The sequence below is a fragment of the Varanus komodoensis genome, unplaced genomic scaffold (genome assembly GCF_004798865.1).
Source record: "Varanus komodoensis strain SLA01 unplaced genomic scaffold, ASM479886v1 scaffold5, whole genome shotgun sequence".
Classification (NCBI taxonomy): Eukaryota; Metazoa; Chordata; class Lepidosauria; order Squamata; family Varanidae; genus Varanus; species Varanus komodoensis.
The window spans coordinates 30,527,529-30,548,870 of NW_025336087.1; the positions used below are offsets into that span (position 1 = coordinate 30,527,529).

At 39.2% G+C, this 21,342-nt stretch overlaps 1 protein-coding gene across 2 annotated transcripts in view; it reads left to right on the forward strand.

Annotated features, from left to right (window-relative positions):
- Positions 1–21,342, forward strand: part of KCNN2 (potassium calcium-activated channel subfamily N member 2) — a 78,553-nt gene that overhangs the window by 43,621 nt on the left and 13,590 nt on the right. For both annotated transcript variants that reach the window (XM_044446350.1, XM_044446352.1), the window contains exon 5: positions 9,746–9,887. In XM_044446350.1, the coding sequence (XP_044302285.1) occupies positions 9,746–9,887 (142 nt within the window). The remainder of the gene's footprint in view (positions 1–9,745; positions 9,888–21,342) is intronic.

The following is a 21,342-nucleotide window of genomic DNA, read 5'->3' on the forward strand; positions in this document are numbered from 1 at the left end:
TTTGTGGCTACTGACTTAATACTTTTCCCATGTGCATTGGCTGGTATGGGCTGAAGAAAGCAACCAGCCATATCCAGAATGAGCTCTCAATGGCTTTTCAGATAGCATCCTGCATAACGTGCTTGCATTTTTATCTATTCAGGTGTACAGTGTTGTGTCTACATCTTGGTATCTTCTTTAGCACATTACATTTTCTTTTGTTTTGAATATTTTGTTTTTAATTGATGCCTGTATGACTGTGGCTCATTTGGTACATTTACTGGAATAGCAAGAGTCTCCTTGTGTGATAAAGGAGCACCTTCACCTTCCTTTCATCATCCACTTAATACTGCATCGGATGCAGACCTGGATGCCCAGTAATTAGATACTACAGTCTCTCTCTCCCCTCTCCCCGCAGGAGAGAGGGGGAATCATGCAGATCAGTCATCATGTAGAGTACTTGCATTGCATGTTATATAGGGAAGGGGAAGGTCACACAATTGGTCTTTACTGTATAATCATCTACCAGTGAGTGTATTAACCAAACCAAAATATTGGGCATCAGTCACTTTTAAGGCTTAAATGCCAGACACAAAGCCCAAGAGCTGTGAGAGCATTTAATCCATTTTCAGTTGGATTTAGATCAGGCAATAGTTCAAATTAATTGTGGTTTCACAATGGATTTTTTAGCATGTAGAAAATGTTCAGTGTATTGAAGGTGGGGGGTAGACAAGAAAGAAAAGCCATCCTCCACTACCTATTATTTAAACTAGTGGTAAAAAGACAGAAGATTTATTATTTTGTAAGATGTCTAATAGCTAGTTACTCCACTCAGTGTCAAATTGACAAGTTTCAGATTTAGTGGGACGAACAGTTTCTGCTATTATTAGTCTGACTGTATAATGTTTAACAGGGCTATGGTTTGCTCAGATGGGTGGTGTTTTGGAGGATTTTTTAAAAATACTCCTAAATGTTTTTTTTGTTAGTCTTTCTATTCATCTTCCTGGTAATTTTGGTTGTATTGTTTAGGAATACGCAGTGGTAGTTGGTGAACTTTATTCTTGAGATGATCAGTATGGATTGAGGCTAACAAATTGAGGCTAACAACTTTGCAAGAAATAAACTGTGATGTAAATTTTAATTCCTTTTTACTTATTGGGATTAAAATGAATGTGAAATGGCAGTCAGGGAAAAATTTAGGAGTAGCAATTGTGCACAGATAAAAGGCAATTACTGTGACCATTACAGTAGGAGGTATCAGTCACCTCAGGTATTGTGCTGCTGCTGCTGATGATGGACATTATTGTATGCATTTGAGTCTGATTAGGGGAAAGAGCATTTCCACTGCATGCTCCTCCGTGGATGGGGGATAGCACCAGAGTATGGATGATTGCCTTGGAAAATATGAATGGCTCAGACTCTATGAGTGATTCCATCCCTGCTGCGGTCAATGGAAAAGGACTATGAAGGGGATTATGGAGGGTATTGAGAAGCTGCATGAATTCTTTTTCTCAGTCTTCAGTGCAGAGTATGAAGAGCAGATACCTGTCCCTGAGCTTATATATTCTGGAAGGGTGTTAAGGAAATAGTAGTGACAAAAGATGAAATTCTCAGCCTTATCGACCAACTTAAAGTCAGCAGGTCATCTGGTCTGGATGGTATCCATCCTAGAGTTATCAAAGAACTCAAATAAGAAATTGTTGACCTTCTTACCAGCCCCTGTATCAGAGGATTGGAGAATGCCCAATATATCACCCATTTAAAAAAGGAAACCAAGGGGATCTGGAAAATTACAGGCCAGAGTTTAATATCTGTGCTTGAAAGCATTTCTAAAAATAGAGTTAGTAAGCAAAAATCAGCATGGCTTCCACAAATCTAATAATAAAATAATAAGTCTTGTCTCACTAACCTATTGGAGTTCTTTGAGAATGTCAATAAGCATGTAGATGGGTTGCTTTGTGAAGGACTTTATCAAACTAAGGCTCCTGAACAAAATAAGCAGTAATGGAATAAAAGGGTGTGGGGGGAGACTCCTCTTATGGATCACTAAAGAACAGAAGACAGAAGGTGGGAATAAATGGAAATTTCTCCAATGGAGATATGAAACCAGTGGAGTCCCTCGGGACTCTGTGTTAGGACTGATGCTTTTCAATCTATTAATAAATTATCTGGAATTAAGAGTAAGTAGTGAAGTGGCCAAGTTTACTGATAAAACTAAACTTTTTAGGGTGATTAAAGCCAGAAGTTATTGTGAGGAGCTGTAAAGAAATCTCTCCAAGCTGGGAACATGGGCATCAAAATGCCATATGCAGCTCGATATAAGCAAGTGTAAAGTAATGCACATTGGAGCAAAAAATCCTAACTTATTTATTTTGGCATTTATGTGCTGCCCCCTACTCCAATGGAGTTTCTGGGTGGCCTACAATATTTAAAAATAGCTTGCACATTAAAAACAATAAAAATAATCCAATATAATAAAAAGATTAGATAGTTAATATCACAGCAACAATAAATAGATCAATACTGAGACCACTGGGAAGACTACCAGGATGGATGGTTAATATAATCATTAAAACTGTTAAAAAGTATTGATTAAAACACCTAAAAGAGAGAAATGTTTTTTCCTGGCACCAGAAAGAGAGTAGTGTTGGCACAAGGCAAATTTCTCTGGGGACCTCATTCCATCGGCGTGTGTGTGGGGGAGGCAATCTAACTTCAAGTATACACTGATGGGATTTGAGCTAGAAATGACTGAACAAGGAATGGGATGTTAGGGTAGTAGTGATCATGTCAATGAAATGTTGGCCCAGTGCTCAGCCACTGTGAAAAAGGTAAACTCCATGCTAGGTGTAATTAGAAATGGAATGGAAAAGAAAATAGAACTGCTAAAATATTACTTCCCTTATTCAAATCTTTGGCACAACCCAATTTGGAATATAGTATTCAGTTCCAGTTGTCTTACCTGAACTTGACATGACTGAGTTGGAAAACGTATAGAGAAGGGCAACAAAAATCAGTGGGCTGGAGCAGCTCTCCTGTAAGGGGCAGCTACAGGAACTGGTACTGTTCAGCTTAGGAAAAAGGCAGGTAAGGGAAGACATGATAAAGGTGTTTAAACTAATGCATGGTGTGGAGAAAGAACATAATACTCAAACCGGGGTCATTCTGTGGAGTTGATTGGTGAGAGGTTTAGGACAGATGAAAGGAAGTGCTTCTTCACACAGTGTATTTGTAGTTAAACTATGGAATACACTGCTGTAGGAGGTGGTGATGCCCACCAATCTCAATGGTTTTAAAAGGGATTGGGCAGATTGATGAGGGAGGAGGCCATCAGTGGCTACTTAGTTTTGCTGACTCTGTGCTTCCTCCTTTAGCAGAGGTGGCATGCCTGCAGACAGCAGTTTCTGAAGAGCTTGGGCAGGAGGTGGTCTTGCACCCATCCTGCTCGAGGGATCCTGTGGGCACCTGGTGTGTGTATGGAATGCTGGACCAGAGGGAGCTTTGGTCTGATCCAGCATGGCTTTTCTAGTGTCCATATGTAAAACTCTTCACTTCGAGGCAACCAGACGCAGAATCATACTGCATTTGAGTTTCTGTTTAAGAAATTATGACATGCTCAAATTTATGATTCACATGCACATCTTCTGGGAGATAAGTTTTACATGTTTGCTTGAGAAGTCTCCCGTGGAGTTTTCTGCTCGAGATTTCAGAACAGGATTCTTATTAAAATGTATGGTTGATATATAAATATTCTTTTTATCCTCAGTTATAAGTGGACCAGGGTGGAATCCAGTGTACATTTAGACAGAACAACGTTGTACAACTTTCAGTATTCCCCACCCAGCATGCAAATGTTTCCCATCTAAAAGTGCATAGGATTGCACCCTTACTATTTTAAATTACTTGTGATATCATTCCAGAATTTTCCCCTCATATTTACAACTGTCTTACCAGGTATAATAATTCTTAAGCAACCCTGAAGAAGGCACCTACTGTGCTGGGTTGATTCCCATGAGTGGAATTCTGGTCACAGGACATTCCTGCTGGAGGAACAGGTGGGGAACTCAATAACATAGATATTTATTTATTTATTGGAAATGTTCATATGCTGTTCTCCAACTGAGAATCCCAACAGGATGTATAATGAAGTAGAAAGCAATAAAACACTAAAAGCTGAAAAGCAATTTGTAATACTAGGCTTTTAAGGCAAGCTTTAAAACAATTTAAGGTACAATCCTAGGCAAGTTTAGACGGAAAAAAGGCTTACAGCTCTCAGCATGTGGGCTGGGACATGATGGGAGCTGTTGCTGCCAGATGGAACTTTGCAAGATGTGGAATGGACAACCAGACCTCAACTTGCTATTGCAGTGCTCTAATGGGTCTATGTAGGGGAAGACAATATTTCAGATAACTTGGTCATTAGTTTTTTTAGGGCTTCTATATGTCAAAAATAATGAGTAAACCACTTAGGGATTTTTCGAATACTAATACAAATATTTATTTATTTATTTAAGATATTCGTATGCCGTCCTTTGCGAGAGCCTCAGGACGGCTTACATAAATAAAATACATATACATAAAAGTGTAACATAAATAAAATAATGACCCACTCTGGCTGCAATTAAAATATGATAATAAAATTCAATATTAAAACTTGTTAAAATATTTATTAAATAAAAAGGTCTTAACCTGGTGCCGAAAAACATATAACGACAGCACCAGGCGGACCTCTCTGAGGAGCACAAATAACTAAGTAAAAGTTCTTGCTAACAGCATTGTTCATTTTCTGCAGCTTCTGAATCATCCACACAAGTAGTTTTAGAAAGAAAACTATCTGCTGACCCCCTTCTTTTGCTACGGTCCCCTTTGCCTCCTGAAAGACTGCTCTGGAAAGTTGAGGGGGTGGTTGGAAGGTGGTACTGGGGGAAGGGTGAGGTTGGGCCAGAGAATCCATCTTGGTTTTTCTGTGTAGCTTGGACTTGGGGTGGTGGAGATAATCCTTGGTAACAGGGAAAGGGAGCAGGAGAAGGAAGTTCCACAGGATTTCTTGTGTATAAGAAATGAGAGTTGAGAGTAGTACTAGCTACTGCAGTGAGGAGCTTTGTAGATTTTATCATTCAAAAGAAGGCAATGATTCCGTCCCTGGTGGATCATCAAAACAAAGCTGGAGGTGCTTAAAGGTTTAAAATGTGTTCATTGCATTAGTAATTTTCCTTCTTCCTAACTGAAGCAAGAAGGAAAACATTCACGTGCACTAAGTGCTCCAAGAGACTCCACTTGGAGTTGGAGTGGCATACAAATGTCTAAATGAATAAATAAGTGTATTATCTGATCCACACTTCTTTCTGAGGCATAAATCACAATTTTGCAATATGCCAGGGGCGGGAGTAGAGGGAGGTCAGGAACTGCGTTGGGACAGAATATGCTCAAGAAGAATATTGACACTGTGTCACACATACAGGTTTTGCCCTGAATATACCTTGTCTTAATGCCGCAATGAAAGGTGTTTCTTTTGCCTTTTTCAAGCTTGAATAAAGGACCTTTTTCAGCTATATGATTCTGTCTTCAAGCTAGCAGAAGGTCAGACTACTTAATAACACCATATTGTTCCTTTATAAAATGAAAGATTATCTTGCTTGACTCACACCATAGAATCATCTGTTTCGTGGAACCTCAAAAGCACAAAATGGTTTGTAAACTTCAGGATATGAATGTAGACCACATTGATTTATATTTGAGAAGGGCTTTTTATATTAGAATTGTCCACTCTTAGTAATTTGGTATTTTTTCTTAAACCTAATATAAATCCAAGGACTGGGCAACAGATTTGACAAGCCATTGTTCACCAACCAGTGATCAGACTACTGTTCTTATCCAGACCCTGTTGTTGCTAGTTGTGAAGTCATGTCCGACCCATCATGACCCCATGGACAACACTCCTCCAGGCCTTCCTGTCCTCCGCCATCCCCCGGAGTCCACTCAAGCTCACACCAACTGCTTTAGAGACTCCATCTAGCCACCTCATTCTCTGCCGCCCCCTTCTTCTTTTGCCTGCTATTGTTCCCAGCATTAGGCTCTTCTCCAGGGAGTCCTTCCTTCTCATTAGGTGGCCAAAGTATTTGAGTTTCATCTTCAGTATCTGACCTTCTAAAGAGCAGTCAGGGTTGATTTCCTCTAGGACTGACCGGTTTGATCGCCATGCAGTCCAAGGGACTCGCAGGAGTCTTCTCCAGAACCACAATTCAAAGGCCTGAATTCTTCGGTGCTCAGCCTTCCTTATGGTCCGATATAACCATGTTATAACATGACCCTACATATACAAATAATGGGAAATTGCAGCAGGTGGGGAGGGTATCCTTTGTAGATCAGAAGGAAGAAACTAAGGAAAACTTAATGTAGTTTAAATCTTCAATTATGTATATTTTAATACTTGTAAAATTGAAAGAAAATATCATATGCTTCTCTTACATTGCTCAAATTTAAGAAAAGCATACAAAATGGTACCCAAAACTGTTGCCACACCAATTAATACAGTAATCCAAACAGCTATACATGATATGCTGACTATAGCTCATCTGTATAGCTCAACAAAAATCAACTCTCTTCTAAAGTTGTGGGGGACCTTGCTGTCATTACTAGTTCTATTTTACTCTGAGACATATTTATGAATTTATTTTTTAAATTTATATGACAGAAAATAGTCCTGCAGGATTCTCTAAGCAATGTACCACAATTAAAATTAAACTGAATTGAAAATGTTACAATAATAAAAACTAATCAGATAAAAATGAAACAGTAGCCTAACGATGGACTTTACAATTGTATTAAGATGAGTGAAGAACAGCAATCAATAAATCATATAATTTAAATGGTTAATAAAATCATTTTTTAAAATCGGTTGTTAAAATGTTGAAAGCAATGATGGTGCCAGCCGAACTTCTCTGTGGAGACTTTTCTATAGATGGGTGACTGCCACTTGGAAGGTCCTTCTTCTTTTGCCATCCATGAGGGATGCCTCTTTCAAAAGGATCTCTTGCCCAGATCTTAATGGGCAGGTAGGTATATAAAGGAGGCTTCAGGTAGCCAGGTCCTAAGCCGTTTAAATTGGGCCCAGGCTTCAACTGGCAACCAGTGCAATTTATATAGAATAGGTGTTATATGGGCTCATGAGCTGGCACCTATCATTAAGTGTGTAGCCCTATTTTGTTCCAATTCAAGTCTCTGGACCGTCTTCAAAGGCAGCCCCACATAAAGCACATAACAGTCATCTAATCGGGACGTCACCAGTGCACGAACAATTGCAGCCAGCCTCTGTCTATCTAGGTAGAGGGCATAGTTGATATATTCACTGCAGCTAAAAGAGGGGCTCCTGCCCATCAAGTCCACCTGGGCCTCTACTGATCGTTTTGGATCCAGGAGACCCCCAAGCTGTGAACCTTCTCCTCTGGGGGAAGTGCAGCCTATGTGTCACATAGATCCACTCTCTCACATACTTGCTAAGCATAATCACTGAAAAATAATGTTGAAACTGTCAGTGTTTTGGCTGTTGCCATACATTCATATTTACCAATGAATTTATGAAATCTATTTTTTTCCAGGGTGAAATTAAGCACTAGAAAATTTTCCACCATGCTTCATTGTGTTAGCAAGTGCATTTAGGTTAGACTTGAAAGTCTAATCAAGTACCCTTCTCCAACCACGAACGATCGTTCTGGATGAGGATGGTGGAAGTTGTAGTCCAACACGTCTGGAGGGCCCCGCATTGAAGAAAGCTGTAATAGACAATATGAAAGCCCATCTTCTTTCCACAGCTGTTATAACATTTTGTTAATTGTAAAGTGCAATGTAGGCACTTGGAATGAAGCCTGCTTGTAAAATATTAGCATAAAGCTAACAAGAATGAAATACGACATGTCTCCACGTTTTCTCTTCTGCTTTGGAGCCAATCGAACGATCACACAGTGCATTGCTAAATTATGAAAATCATGCCCACAAGATGTAGTTAGGGCCACTGATTTGGATGGTTTGAAATGGGCGTTGTGCAAAGGCGTGCAGGATAATGCTGAAAATAGCTACTAGTCCTGATGCTTATATCTTACAGTATCGGGGCAGTGTTTCTACCTGCACCAGTCATTAGTGCTATTGCACCCGTGTTCTGCTTGTAGGCTTCCTCACTAGCAGGTGGCTGGCTATTGCGGGAGCGGAGTTCTGGACTAGATGGACCTTGATCTAATCCAGCACAGCTCATCCTATGTTCTTAATATATCTACTCTACCTACTCTGCCATCAAAAATCTCACAACCTGTAGAATTGCATGAAGTCTGAGTCCAAGATGTGCATATCCAGCTGCCTCTGCTGATGATTGCATAATATTAACTTATTATGGTCAGTTGTGGTGACTGAAATGATTCAAGGTCATAATTATCAGGTGCACTGTTGAACCAAAGGCAACTTATTTATGCAACTCAGAAACTTATTTATGCATCAGCTACTGTGGAGCCATTTTTCCTAGCTCAGTGTTTTGTAGTAAACTTGTATTAAAACTACCAGCTAGCCTTTTGTACACTAGTTTTCACAAATCTGCTGCATTTTCTTTGCACATGATGCAACTACATTGATTAAAACCATGTCGTGTGCTGGTTATTAAATGACTGTATCTGCTGCTGCATTTTGTTTCTTGACATGATACCATTTGCAACTATCTTGCTTCAGAATTATTATACACTTAAAGCACAATTGGCTGGGTTATGTAGGATTGTATCCATGATGGCTTTACTAAAGGAATTACTAATAAAGCAAATTGCACATAAAATGATTCATACTAAAGAATTTCTGGCATATTTCCTACTGTCTGAAAACTTAGAAAACATTGGATCAAGGCTATGAAATATTATATTATGAAGTAGCGATGTGCATAGCTTTGATACAAACATCATCTTAAAGAATTAATAAGATGTTTCCTGTCTTGGCCAAAATCTGCAGAGCTGCTTTCAAAAATTCTGCTGTTAAAATATGGCGTTAAGCCACCTTGTTACACATTGCTATTGTTTCTAAAGTATTTCCTTGAGCTGAATGTTAATACCAATAATAGATTGATCAGATATTCTTTGATGTTTTTTTCTAATCTAATTGCATATTCTATTCCACAAGGTTTAAAAATGGAGTTGAAGCATTATTGGAATAATAGCAATAAGTAATAAATGGAATTACACTTGAAGCTAAAATCAGTTGCACTCTGGATGCTACTAAGCCACTGAACTCAGAGCTTTATGAGCATCCACTGCAGAGCTGGAAAAGTGATGAAAGCAATTTCCACCTCCTTGTACCTCCCACTCTACAATTCTGCTAGATGGTTGATTTTGCCTGTCCAATTAAAGTATGGGGGGGGGGAGTGTCATCAGGTTAGCTTATAGCATGTGGCCCCAATCTCCCCTGTCTCCCTGAACACCTGCTTTACCATTTCTCCAAAGTCAGTCTTCTGAACCATCTGAACCATTTTCTAGGGCTCCCACGAGGTGGAGGTGACTCAAATCCTCAGATTCTTGATTTATGCGTCTCCTCCTCCAGCAAAAGATTATCATTGCCAAAAGAGTTTTAGCAAACAAGTATATGTGGATCTCTACACAAGGACCTGCGCCACAGAGCCGTAGTATACCTCCAAGTATTTGTTTGACGTAACAGCGATGTCCTTAAAGGAAATACGATAGTAAGACACAAATCAGTAGAGAAAAATTTGTGGTGAGGAAATTATAACTTTATTTTTCAGGTACCATGATCAACAAGATGTTACTAGCAACTTCCTTGGAGCGATGTGGTTGATCTCAATAACCTTCCTCTCCATTGGATATGGTGATATGGTACCTAATACATACTGTGGGAAAGGAGTCTGCTTGCTCACTGGAATAATGGTGAGTGTCCTTTTTAATATTTACATGTTGTCAATGTCTTTAAAACACTTTTAGAATAATGGCATGGATTTACAATGCATCTTATATTACTTGTGTATACCTATTTATCAAATTTTCAATCAGATGTATGTTCTCTGGTGCTCAGTACATGAAAACTCACTAAGTTTGCAATCCTGGTTCAGGTTTAAGTGATCTTGCAGTTATAAAACCAGCTCAGTCTTAACATCCCTGTATCACTGTTATTACTATATCCTAATTACTGTGTGCAGTGGCAAGAAAAAAATCAAATGCAATGATAGAAATGAGATTGACAAGATAAAAGCAGTGTGATAATAATATTATATTGGTTCTATGGTACTTTCTTGCTATAACTTATTTCCTTCTTTTTATCAAGTGAGGATAGTTTTAACTCAAGATGTCTTGAATTCAAAATAAAAGCATGGCAAGCATAATGTAAACAATGAGTAAATGTAAATTACAAGAAAGCAACAGGAAAATAAAGCATAATAAAACTTCTTTCTCAGAAGGTATGAGCAATGGTGATGCATGACAATGCAATCAAAAGTAGCACAAACTTAACTATACTTAGGAAGAGTAGACTCAGTTCAGCTAAAGACTTTCTAAATGAACCTGAAAGGTTACAACCTTGGGTTCAATAGACCTCCACAAAATAGGCAGCACATCTGAGAAGTCACTCCTTCTAGTGGACATTCACCAAACTTGATTTGGCAACAGTACCTAGAGTAAAGTCTCAGATACTAAACAGAAGGGAAAATAGGAAAATATGGGTCCTCAGTGCACTTGGGTTCCATCATTTGAACTATATGAAGCAGCACTACCAATTGAGTTTGCAAACAAAGAGGCAGGCATTTGAGGGGGAATAAAACCAGAATAATATGTTCTGATTGGCCAGTTTCTTTCAAAAACATTGAACGGTATTTTGTAATAGGTAAAGCTTTTTATGAGCAGTCCCATACTATTCATTCATTCATATCTGTACTGCCCTATAGCCCAATATCTTTTTAAAGAAAAAATTCCATTAACAATGTCTAGCCTGGAAATCATTAGGATGCGAATGATCATCATGAGAATTGACTTAGTTGTAACGGTGGCTCAGCTGGTGCAGCAACCAAAGTAAGTAAAAAGCAGTGCTAGTCTCCTTTTCCACCAGCCCTACCAAAAGATCCTGGAATACCCCCATTGAGTGCAGGCTGCACACTCAATTCCAAATTAGAATGTCCATTTCCAGCAGTATTATGGACTTACTTACTTTTTCAGTTTGTTCTTCCCCATTTGTTTGTTGTTCTCATTTGCCAACTTAGGTGATCCTATGTATGGAAGCCCTCCAAAAGGCCTATCCATGATAGCCCTGCTCAGCTCTTGTAAATTCAAGGCTGTGTCTTCCTTTATGGAGTCAATCTGTCTCTTCCCCATCTAGTCCTTTCAGTAAGCAAGGGCTTAGGATTTCCAGAGCTTCTCTAGGTCATTCCTTAGCCCAGATGATATTTCATGAAAATGTGAGACAGTCCTCAGGACAAGATAACACCATGTTAAATCTAAAGGCAGGGCAGTAGTACCCAAGTACTCCTGCCCTTCAGCAGTATATGGACCCATATACTGAAAACATTGGCTCTGCTTCCATCTCCATGAAAAGACCCAGAAGGACACACCATGTCCAATTAAACCAAATGCCACTGGGAGGTATAACAGAATCAAGAATGTCACACTCTCCATTTTCATCTCTAGAACAAGTTATCCCTTAATTTACAAAATATAGGAAATCAAGATCTGACCATTAGCAGATGTTTTAAAGATAAATAGGAATATTACACAGCCATAACATAGACTACTTACTATGCAGCATCTCCATTTAGAGGCTCTCACAGAAGACGCTTGAAAGACCTGTGCCCATGCTTCTGTATTAACAGCACCTAGAACAGCTGCATTAGCAGCAGCAGCAGAAACAAAAACCTTGAAGGCCTAAGAAATAAATATTTGCACCATTGTTCTTCAGAAAGACCCCCTACCTTTAGAACAAACAAGGAACTGTGGGGGGACCCAAACATCCGGTTTTATGTGACTGTGCGTGCCAGATAGAATACTGCTGCAAGAGAAGGATGTCCTACTGGTTGTCGCCGTTTAACTTTCTAGAAACAGCAGTTTGAACAGCCATAGCAGCAGTAATATCTAAGGTCTGGCAATATTGCCTGCCCATCGCCTTATCTTTTTGTATCATATGTATTAAATTCTAAGCCTGCAGGCAGCACAAGTTTAATATGATCTTGGTCAGTGCCATTACAAAATGTTGTTATTGCCAAGAGGATTAGATCACTACTAGGAAAGTAAGTCCATTTCTACAAACTGACTAGATGTACAGGTTTTCTGATGAAAGCGGGATATTTCTGATTCCCATACCTTGCGTGCATCACAATCTTTCCCTGCTCTTGAATTTCCTTCAGAAACCTTGTTTCTTGAACTTGTTTCTACACAATACATAGATTATGCACTCATAATTACTTTCTTTTTTATGGGTTGGTTGTTTATGGGTTCTTTAGATGACATTTTGACTGTCCAGTTTCACTTCTGAAGATAATAACAATAAATAAAAACAACAACAACCAGCACTTTCAGTGACTAGCAGAGAAAATGCTGCATTTAATTGAGAAAATGTAAGAAAGTACAATTTCTGCATGTGTATTTGTGCAATTCTGCTATATCACAATGTCATCTAGACATTATGTAGCAGAAAAACAGGAAAAGAAACTCAGACCTCAATTTTGCAATGAAACCAGAAGTAGCTACAAATTAACATGTGCTGGTTAAGAGTTCAGCGCTGAGACTTATGAAATCTGGGTTAATATGGAGCTAGTTTGGATGACTGAGCCAGAGACTCTCAACCCAATATTCCTCACAAGAATGTGGTTGTGAGGATAAGACTGAAAGGAAGAGGAGAATTATGTAAGCTGCCCTGAGTTCTTTGGAAGGAAAAAAGGTGGGATATAAATATAATTAATAAAATAATAAATTAACATCCCCATATAGAAAAGCTGTTTTTCATTCTCTGTTGTGAAGATATTAGGATATTTTGTTTTATTTGATTGGTTGATTTACTTCTATACTACTTAATTTAATAATATCCCTAAATAGCTCACATAAAAATATAAAATAACATTTAAAGTACATTATTAAAATCAACTTTTTATGGTATTAAGACAGAGCAGTATAAGGTGCATAATGATTAATGACCAGCAATTGCAAACCCAAGAAAGCCAGGGTAAACATGCCACATTTTCTGTCTCTGAAACTGCACTGGGTTTCCAGAGTTTGGACATTACTAGTGAGAACACCCTCTGTTAGGGTATTACATGGCAAACATTCTGCTTTCTTTTTTCTTTCTTTTTTTTTTTTTTTTTTTGGAATGACCTCATTTAGAGTTCCTAAAATTCAGCTGGATATAAACAAGGGAAGACAGTTTGCTAGATATTCTGATATACTGCTTTAGGACTTTGTATAACAGTAACACAACCTTATACATGACTCAATAGCTAATGCACAGGCAGTGCAGTTCTTTAACACAGGTGTTATGTGAGTAAAGCTGGGCATCCCTAGTTGCTTCATCTTGTACTAGCTGCAATTTCTAAACCCAGGTACAAAAGCCACACCACAAAGAGCACATTAAAGTGGCCTAATTGTGAGAACGAAATGGCAACCCACTCCAGTATCCTTGCTATGAAAACCATGGACAGTACCAAATGGAGGTAGTGACAGATTTTATTTTCCTGGACTCCAAGATCACCACAGATGGGGACTGCAGCCAATAAATTAAAAGACACTTGCTCCTTGGGAGGAAAGCTATGGCAAATCTAGACAGCATACTAAAAAGCAGAGACATCACCCTGCCAACAAAAGTGCGTATAGTCAATTGCTTTCCCAGTTACAATGTATGGTTGTGAAAGTTGGACCATAAGGAAGGCTGAGCGCCGAAGAATTGAGGCCTTTGAATTGTGGTGCTGGAGGAGACTCCTGCGAGTCCCTTGGACCACAAGGCGATCAAACCGGTCAGTCCTAGAGGAGATCAACCCTGACTGCTCTTTAGAAGGCCAGATGCTGAAGATGAAACTCAAATACTTTGGCCACCTAATGAGAAGGAAGGACTCCCTGGAGAAGAGCCTAATGCTGGGAACAATAGATGGCAAGAGAAGAAGGGGATGGCAGAGGATGAGGTGGCTAGATGGCATCACTGAGGCAGTTGGTGTGAGCTTAAGTGGACTCCAGGGGTGGTAGAGGACAGGAAGGCCTGGAGGGATGTTGTTCATGGGGTCGCGATGGGTCGGACACGACTTCATGACTGTGAGAATACCAGTGCATGGATCACTGGGTAGCGTGTCCCATTCCAGGAACAGGGATAGTTGGTGCACTGAATTGCTAATGGACTTTCCAGGCTCCTGAGATGACCTGCATCTCCAGTGACAGAGAGAGATCCACATCCTCAAACTACATTCCTTCTCCTTCAAAGGGAAAGCAACCCTATTCAGAAGAGGCAAACAGCTATATTTATTTTTTTTATTTATTTAAAACTTTTGTACCACATCCTATACATAAAAGTCTCAGGATGGTCCAACAACAAAGGCACAGCATGATATGTATGATAAAAGCCCAACTAAAATAAATAATAAAGTCTTTAAAAAATGGGAAAATAAAAAGGGGTTGGCCTGACACTGAAAAAAATAAAGTGTCAGCAGCAGACACACTTCCCTGGGGAGCCTGTTCCACAGCTGGGACACCACCACAGAGAAAGCCCTTCTCTGGGTAGCCACTCTCCTAATCTCTTTCAGAGAAGGCTCCTGAAGAAGGACCTCCAATCCAGAACTTAAGCGGTGGGCAGTCACATAGGGAAGGGAACCCTCCTTCAGATGACCAGGTCCCAACCCGCTTAGGGCTTTATGTTATCACCAACACCTTGGAATGGGCCCGGACTTTCAACTGGTAGCCAGTGTAGATGGTAAAGGACCAGCATTATGTGAGCATATCTGCCGCTCCCTGTCAACATCCTGGCTGCTCTGTTTTGGACCAGCTGAAGTATCCACCTCTTGTAAAGTGCATTACAATAGTCCAGCCAGGAGGTTACCAGACCTAGGTAACCACAAACCCTCAGGATTTCTGGCTTATCATGATTCAGCTTCATTTTAACAGACCTCATCCAAACCATAACTACATCCAGGCACTGATTAAAAATGTACATGGCCTCTCCCTCTTCAGATGTCACACAGAAATAGAGCTCAGTGTCATCAGCATACTGACAATACCTTGCCCCAGATAGCCTGACGACAGCTCCCAGTGGTGTCCTATGGATATTAAATAATACTGAGAGCAGAATGGTACCCTGTGGCTGTCCACAGTTCAGCTGCCATGGTTCTGAGCTGCTGTCACCCAATGCTGATCTCTGGAACCAATCCTGCAAATGTGGGTCAATCCACTGAAGAGCAGTGCCTCTAAAAAATGAACTCGTAGAAGTGGTCCAGGAGACTATTGTGATCAACAGTGCTGAAGGCCACTGAGAGATCAAGAAGCCAAGGGGGGAGTATGACCCATGAACTTCTCCCCCAAAAAAGTAACCAAGGTCAATTCTGTTCCAAAACTAGGCTTGGATTCAGACTGGAAAGACCCAGATAATCAGTTTCATTCAAGAGTCCCTGAGCTGAAACCCTCTCTTGCACCTTCTCAGCAACAGGATGTTTGTGATTGGTTTATAACTATAAAAGTCATTATAGATCTCCAGATTATAATGAGCAAGACCTTCATGCTTTTTGGAAGTGTAAAAAAAGTGACTGCCAACTTTTTGAGAAGGCAAATGATTAAAGCTTATGATTATGCAATTTATTCTGGTATCAACAATATAATTACCTTTGCCAAGAAAATATTAAGGAGATTAGGAGATACTAGTACAACATGAAAATAGTTCAGTTTTCTTCTGTATTTAAGAAGTTTAAAAACAGTACAGATAGAAATATTCAGCATTTGATAAAAAGTCTGCACAAAGAAGTAAGCAAAACAGAATTAAATTATACTCAGCAGTGCAAAAGTTCAGGACTATTTGGTCATATTCTCCAGAAATACAAAACAATGAACAATAGTGAGACTTTTCATTAGTTACCACTGTTAGGAGCCAATTTTCTGTCTGCAGGTGATTGAAGCTCTAGCCTGTGTGTATGCATGTTTATAATTTGTTTGAATGCACGCTGTTTTCCTGAAAACTTTTCTCCCCTGATTTGATGATTCATAAATGTGAAATCCCAGTTTCAGACCTGCATTCCAAGCAAATCCAACACACTCTTACTGTGTCTGAGGCTGGTTTAGCAGGGGGAAGGAATGTGGGTATTCTCCATGCCAAGATTATTCTACTCCATCAGTCCCCCGCTTTGTTCCTTGCCATTGTCTTCCTGAGTTTCAAGAATGAGAAGTGGGTTATTGAACTGTATATGCATGTTGCACGCCAAATTTCAGCTTTATGTCTATTGTTGAAGTACTTTTACAGTTTGACACATTTTGAATGATTTAATCAGTCATCAAGGCCCAACTTGAGACAGAGCAAGACAGACAGAACTGGCAGTTAGCTTTTTCTGTGAACTGAAAAGCTTTTGCCTTTTGTGTACAATTTGAGAATTGAATCTTTCATTGAACTTGAATGAAATTACTACTATATTTTATGTTTTGTCTCTCTGTGTTTGTATATTTAGATAGGTAATAGGTATTATATTTACTGTTCAAGGTGTTCCTTTGATGTCATATGCTGTCATTTTCCTTCTTGTTATTTAATTGTGAGCTACCTGAAACACATCTGGAATACCATGCAGTTCTTGCACGTTCCTTTAACTGGAAGGGCTTTGGAAATGGACAGAGGTCTTGCTTGACTGTCACAAGTGTTGCCTGTGACAAATTCTGCAAACCCAGCCTGGTTCTTTAGGCATCTTGCAAATCAATTTTCTAAGTTCCTTCTGTAATCATTTTTCCTGCTGCAATACTTCACTTTTGCAGGTCAAATTCATCAGAGGATTTATAGGAACAAATGTATTGTTCAGAAGCTGTCTTAAGAGGCTTTTGCTTAACAGTTGTGTTAGGAATGTCAGAGAAGATAAAAAAGAAAGTGGACAAAAACACAGTGGAAAATCAGATTTCAAAGCAAAAAGGATGGAAGAGCTCATCCTGTCCTGGCCCTAGTCTATGTTCCAAGAAGGAGGGTTAGCGAGTTTGTACAATTTATCTCCTAAACTGAGCTGTACTTGACCCAGGCTGAGCAGGCACAAAAACTCAGTGAAACACCCTTTCGATATTTTAAAACGCATTAATGACACTTTTCAAAAGTCTGTAGGAGTGTTTTGTTTAGTTTCATATTACTTGTTCTAAAATTCGTATCAGAGATGGATTTTTATCTAATTGTTTCATTTACTGGTTCTTTGGAGACTCACACCTCTCATTTCTTTTTAAAACTTGCCTGTTTAGTTAGCCCTTCTGCTAGGGATCCTAGAACAGATGGAATGGCGGCTTAAGATCTTATGAGCTTTTCATTTCATACAGAGCAGCAAGAGAACTGCTGTGCATTTTCTCGTGGGAGCTAAATTTCCCATCAGTACAAAGAGGACCTACTTTCGCCCTCATTGGCTCCTAGGGGAAATGAGTGAAGAAATGGGGCATTCACCTTTTCTCAAGCTTAGGCAAGTACAGTAGGACATTTCTGGGGAAAGGATAACAATCGGCCCTGATTCAACTGAATTCAAACTTGCTGTCGATGCCCAGGAGAAGCAGGAGGGTTCAGTTCTGTGTCCCTCAAAAACCATGAAGAAATAAAGGTTAATGTAGCCACCTCACTTTTAAGCCTGACTAATCTCTCTGCTATTTGGGAACTTTTTTGTTCTGTCTCAAGGGGTGGGTGACTGATGGTTGCAACAATTTCCCTTTCATTATTATTATTTTAATCTGGAACAACAATATAAGCAATAAAGTGTGTGTGGAAAACAGATATATCTTCCCTCACTATCATGGCAAAAGGGTGCTTTAAAGAATCAAACAATTCCACATTGTTGTGTTCTTGACCATGTGCAAAGCTGCCAAAACCAAACTTCTGTTAGTTTAAGGGAAATATATATATAACTAGGATAAGGGAAAGGGTAGAAGAAGATGAAAGAGGATAAGGGGATAATGGGTAAGGGTTTTTATTTGTTTGCTTTGTTTTGTGTAGTTTGGATAGGTAAAGGGACAGGTTGAATATCAGATCACAGCAATTGCTGTTTAAAAGCAATATTCTATTTTGTTTTCTCAAATAGCTAATATAGTAAAAATAAAAGATAGGCACATGAATCAAAAGAAGGCCAGAGAGACAGATGAGTCAAGATTCATACTGTAGATTTATGAAGACCATTCAAAAAGTTTTGCTTGGCTTGAGAATACTGAGGGCAATAGTGTTTTAATAAAAACTCTTCAGAAAAGTATGCCATATTTCATTATATTTATACCCATGGAACCTCACTTTAAGTTTCTAGATATTGTTTTATTGGGACTAAATTTGAAAACTATCCCAGAAAAGATTGTCAGATGCTGACCCTTTTGTGACCTATACTCTGTTCCTTGTAGCACTCACTGCTTCAATGATCCATGCAAAATTGTTAGCAGAGATAGTTTTGAAGATTTATGGTGATGCCTTGATATAATGATGATTTAATACCCATTTTATTGTTATCTCTTAATCTGTGTTTGCTTCTCATTTGACCCTTCTGAAACGGGTTTTTATTTCCTGAGTGTCATAGCTGTAGTTTTTCTAGTCATTGTATTACAAATGTTATTTGGTATATCACATATTTTGAATGTTTTAATGTTTTTCAGGGCCTTTAGATCTAATCATTAACATTTGACTGAACACTCATTACAGAGCTGTAATTGAATTGCATACATAGGTTTCATAAATGGGCAACGGCTTATAGATGGTACCTGCAATCTTGGAAATTAGCCAGCAGTTCTGTAATAATGCCTTGGTTCATACCTCCTGCCAGAAACAAGAACCAGACAATTTCTTCTCTCAGTCCCAGCTTGCTGAGACTTAGTGGTTAACTGCTGCACTGTCTCTTATAGGAAATCTCAACGTTTTGTTCCGTCATATTTGCAGGGGGCAAATATGATTTAATAAATGTCAGGCTGTCAGAAGTATTCTATGCTTAACATAAAGCTGAGCCTGAAATAGATCTCTGAATTCAAATTCTGAGTTGAATTCCACGGTGCGCTTTAATGAGCAAAAGGCACAGAAAGACTACTTTATGTCTCTCGTTGCATTGCACGAGGGGCATAAAATTAAATCCAAAAATGATCTTTTACTTGTACAACCTCTTGCACAACAGCATCATGGACATTGCTATTGAACCTAAGCATTAAAAGATTGTGAGAGTTCATCTACAAGGTTTTGTGCACATGTTTGCAAATACCACCAGCAGTTATTTTATGTTCGGTCACAGTTCTTTAGATCCAACCTTCTGTACCTTTTTACAGCTGGATTAAAGTATATACCTGCCTGACACCATGGCAAATAGACAAATGGAGAGCTTAAGCCAAACATTAACTTGTTTATATTGTAAATTTTAAGAGTTCCTAATATTTGGTCTTTAACTAGACATCTTAAGATGTTTCCTCTATTCATTGTAAGCCTAAGGACATTTTAACAAAAGGCTTTCCTTTTGCAAAGGTTAATTAGTCACTGAAGTGTCAAATACAGCCTATAATCATCTGTTGGAGGTGGTTGAGCTTCTGGCAAGTACACCATACAGACTCTGTATGGTGAGGAGGAGCACTAGTCCGAAAAGAATTGGGGTGTTTAGGAGTTCTTCTGTAGATGTATGAAGGCTTGACAGATTTTTTTAAATAAAAAAGACAAACCTACATTTATCATGAGTCACACTTTTATTCTTTTGAGCACTTCTAGGAAAAAAAGGAAGAATCAGTACGTGCCCTGACTCTAATGCAGCATCAGCAGCATGTGCTAGTCTATCTCCATATAATGGATGTAAGGATGGCGTTGAAAAGGAAAGCAAGATAATATGGCAGGAAGACTGAATATCATACTGGCAGGACAGAGAGAACAAAAGTGTTTTGCTTGGAGCAGATCACAAAGGAATAAAAATGGAGAGAGAAGATGCGAAGAATAAAAATGTGGTCATTTATTTGTGACCACCTTTTAACATGAGACACAAACCCCTGCATCATCGTGCCCTCTTTCTGCAAATCAGCTTATAATTAAAATTATAAGTAGTTCAGGCAAGAGTGGTTTTATTCAGGCAGTTCGTGGAGTTCTGCCCTGGATGCAAAGGTGGGGTTCCCAATGTGCCTGGCTGGGTGGGGTGGATATATCCTTGGCCAAAGGCTGAAGTTTGCCTGCAGTTTCAGCTGCTGCAGATTCCTTAGTTCAAGTACTGGCTCTTGATAGGAGACTCTAGATTTATTTTGCTTTCAGGTGTTCTTCTTTTCTTCTTCCATACCTATTAGCAAACAAAGTACCCCAGTCAAGTTTGAGAAGGGCACTATCATGATGATTCAATAGGATAGCTTAACTGCTGTTCCCCTACTTACAAGAACTAGTCATCAGATAGGAGTAACAAAACCCCCTGTTTTGGATAAACAGTCCTCCCCCCACCCACTCCCACCCCTTTCAATCTTGCTATTATGCTAGACTTCATTAATTCAGTCTGCCAGCCCAGGTCTAGGTTATTTCTAGCTGAGCCCAGCTGAGAAAGCCTGCTAGGGAAATGCCCAAAGTTCCACGAAAGCCCACTTAACAAAGTCGCATAAAAAGCCTAGTGAGGCATATTCTTAGCCACTCTTTATTTCTTTTCTCGTGCGCGGCTGAAACAGTACTGCTGTTCAAAGAGTCCTCTTTTTTCAGTTATGCATCATTATAGTTTCCCTGTTTCTGCTCCTGTGGGGGCTTACCCCTCACAGTACCTCCAAGTGAGGATCAGGTTTTTACAATTATATTGTCATTATGTGAACCACTGATTCAGAATACAACTTGCACCAACGGCCATACTAAATGCTAAAAGGAGCTATGCTATCCAATAAGAGTTGGGTAGCACCGGATTGTTTGTCTTTCTAAGACAGTATCCTAGATATGGAGACAAGTGATCTGGAACGTTGGCCCCATCTGGTAATTTTTCTAGCATGATGGAAACTAGGTTCTTAAGTTTTTCAGTCAAGTCTGTAAAACTACATTAGCTTTATGGCATACTTACTGAGATGAATACAATGCTACTACTGGAAGAGGATAACCAAAACGTTGAGCTTTGTTCCTAAAGGCAAATGTTGGCTGCAATACTATGCACACTTACCTAGGAGTAAGTCCTCCTGAACTATTTGAGACATACTTCCCAGAAGACATGCATAGGATTGCACTGTTTGGCATTTATTATAGTTATTTCAT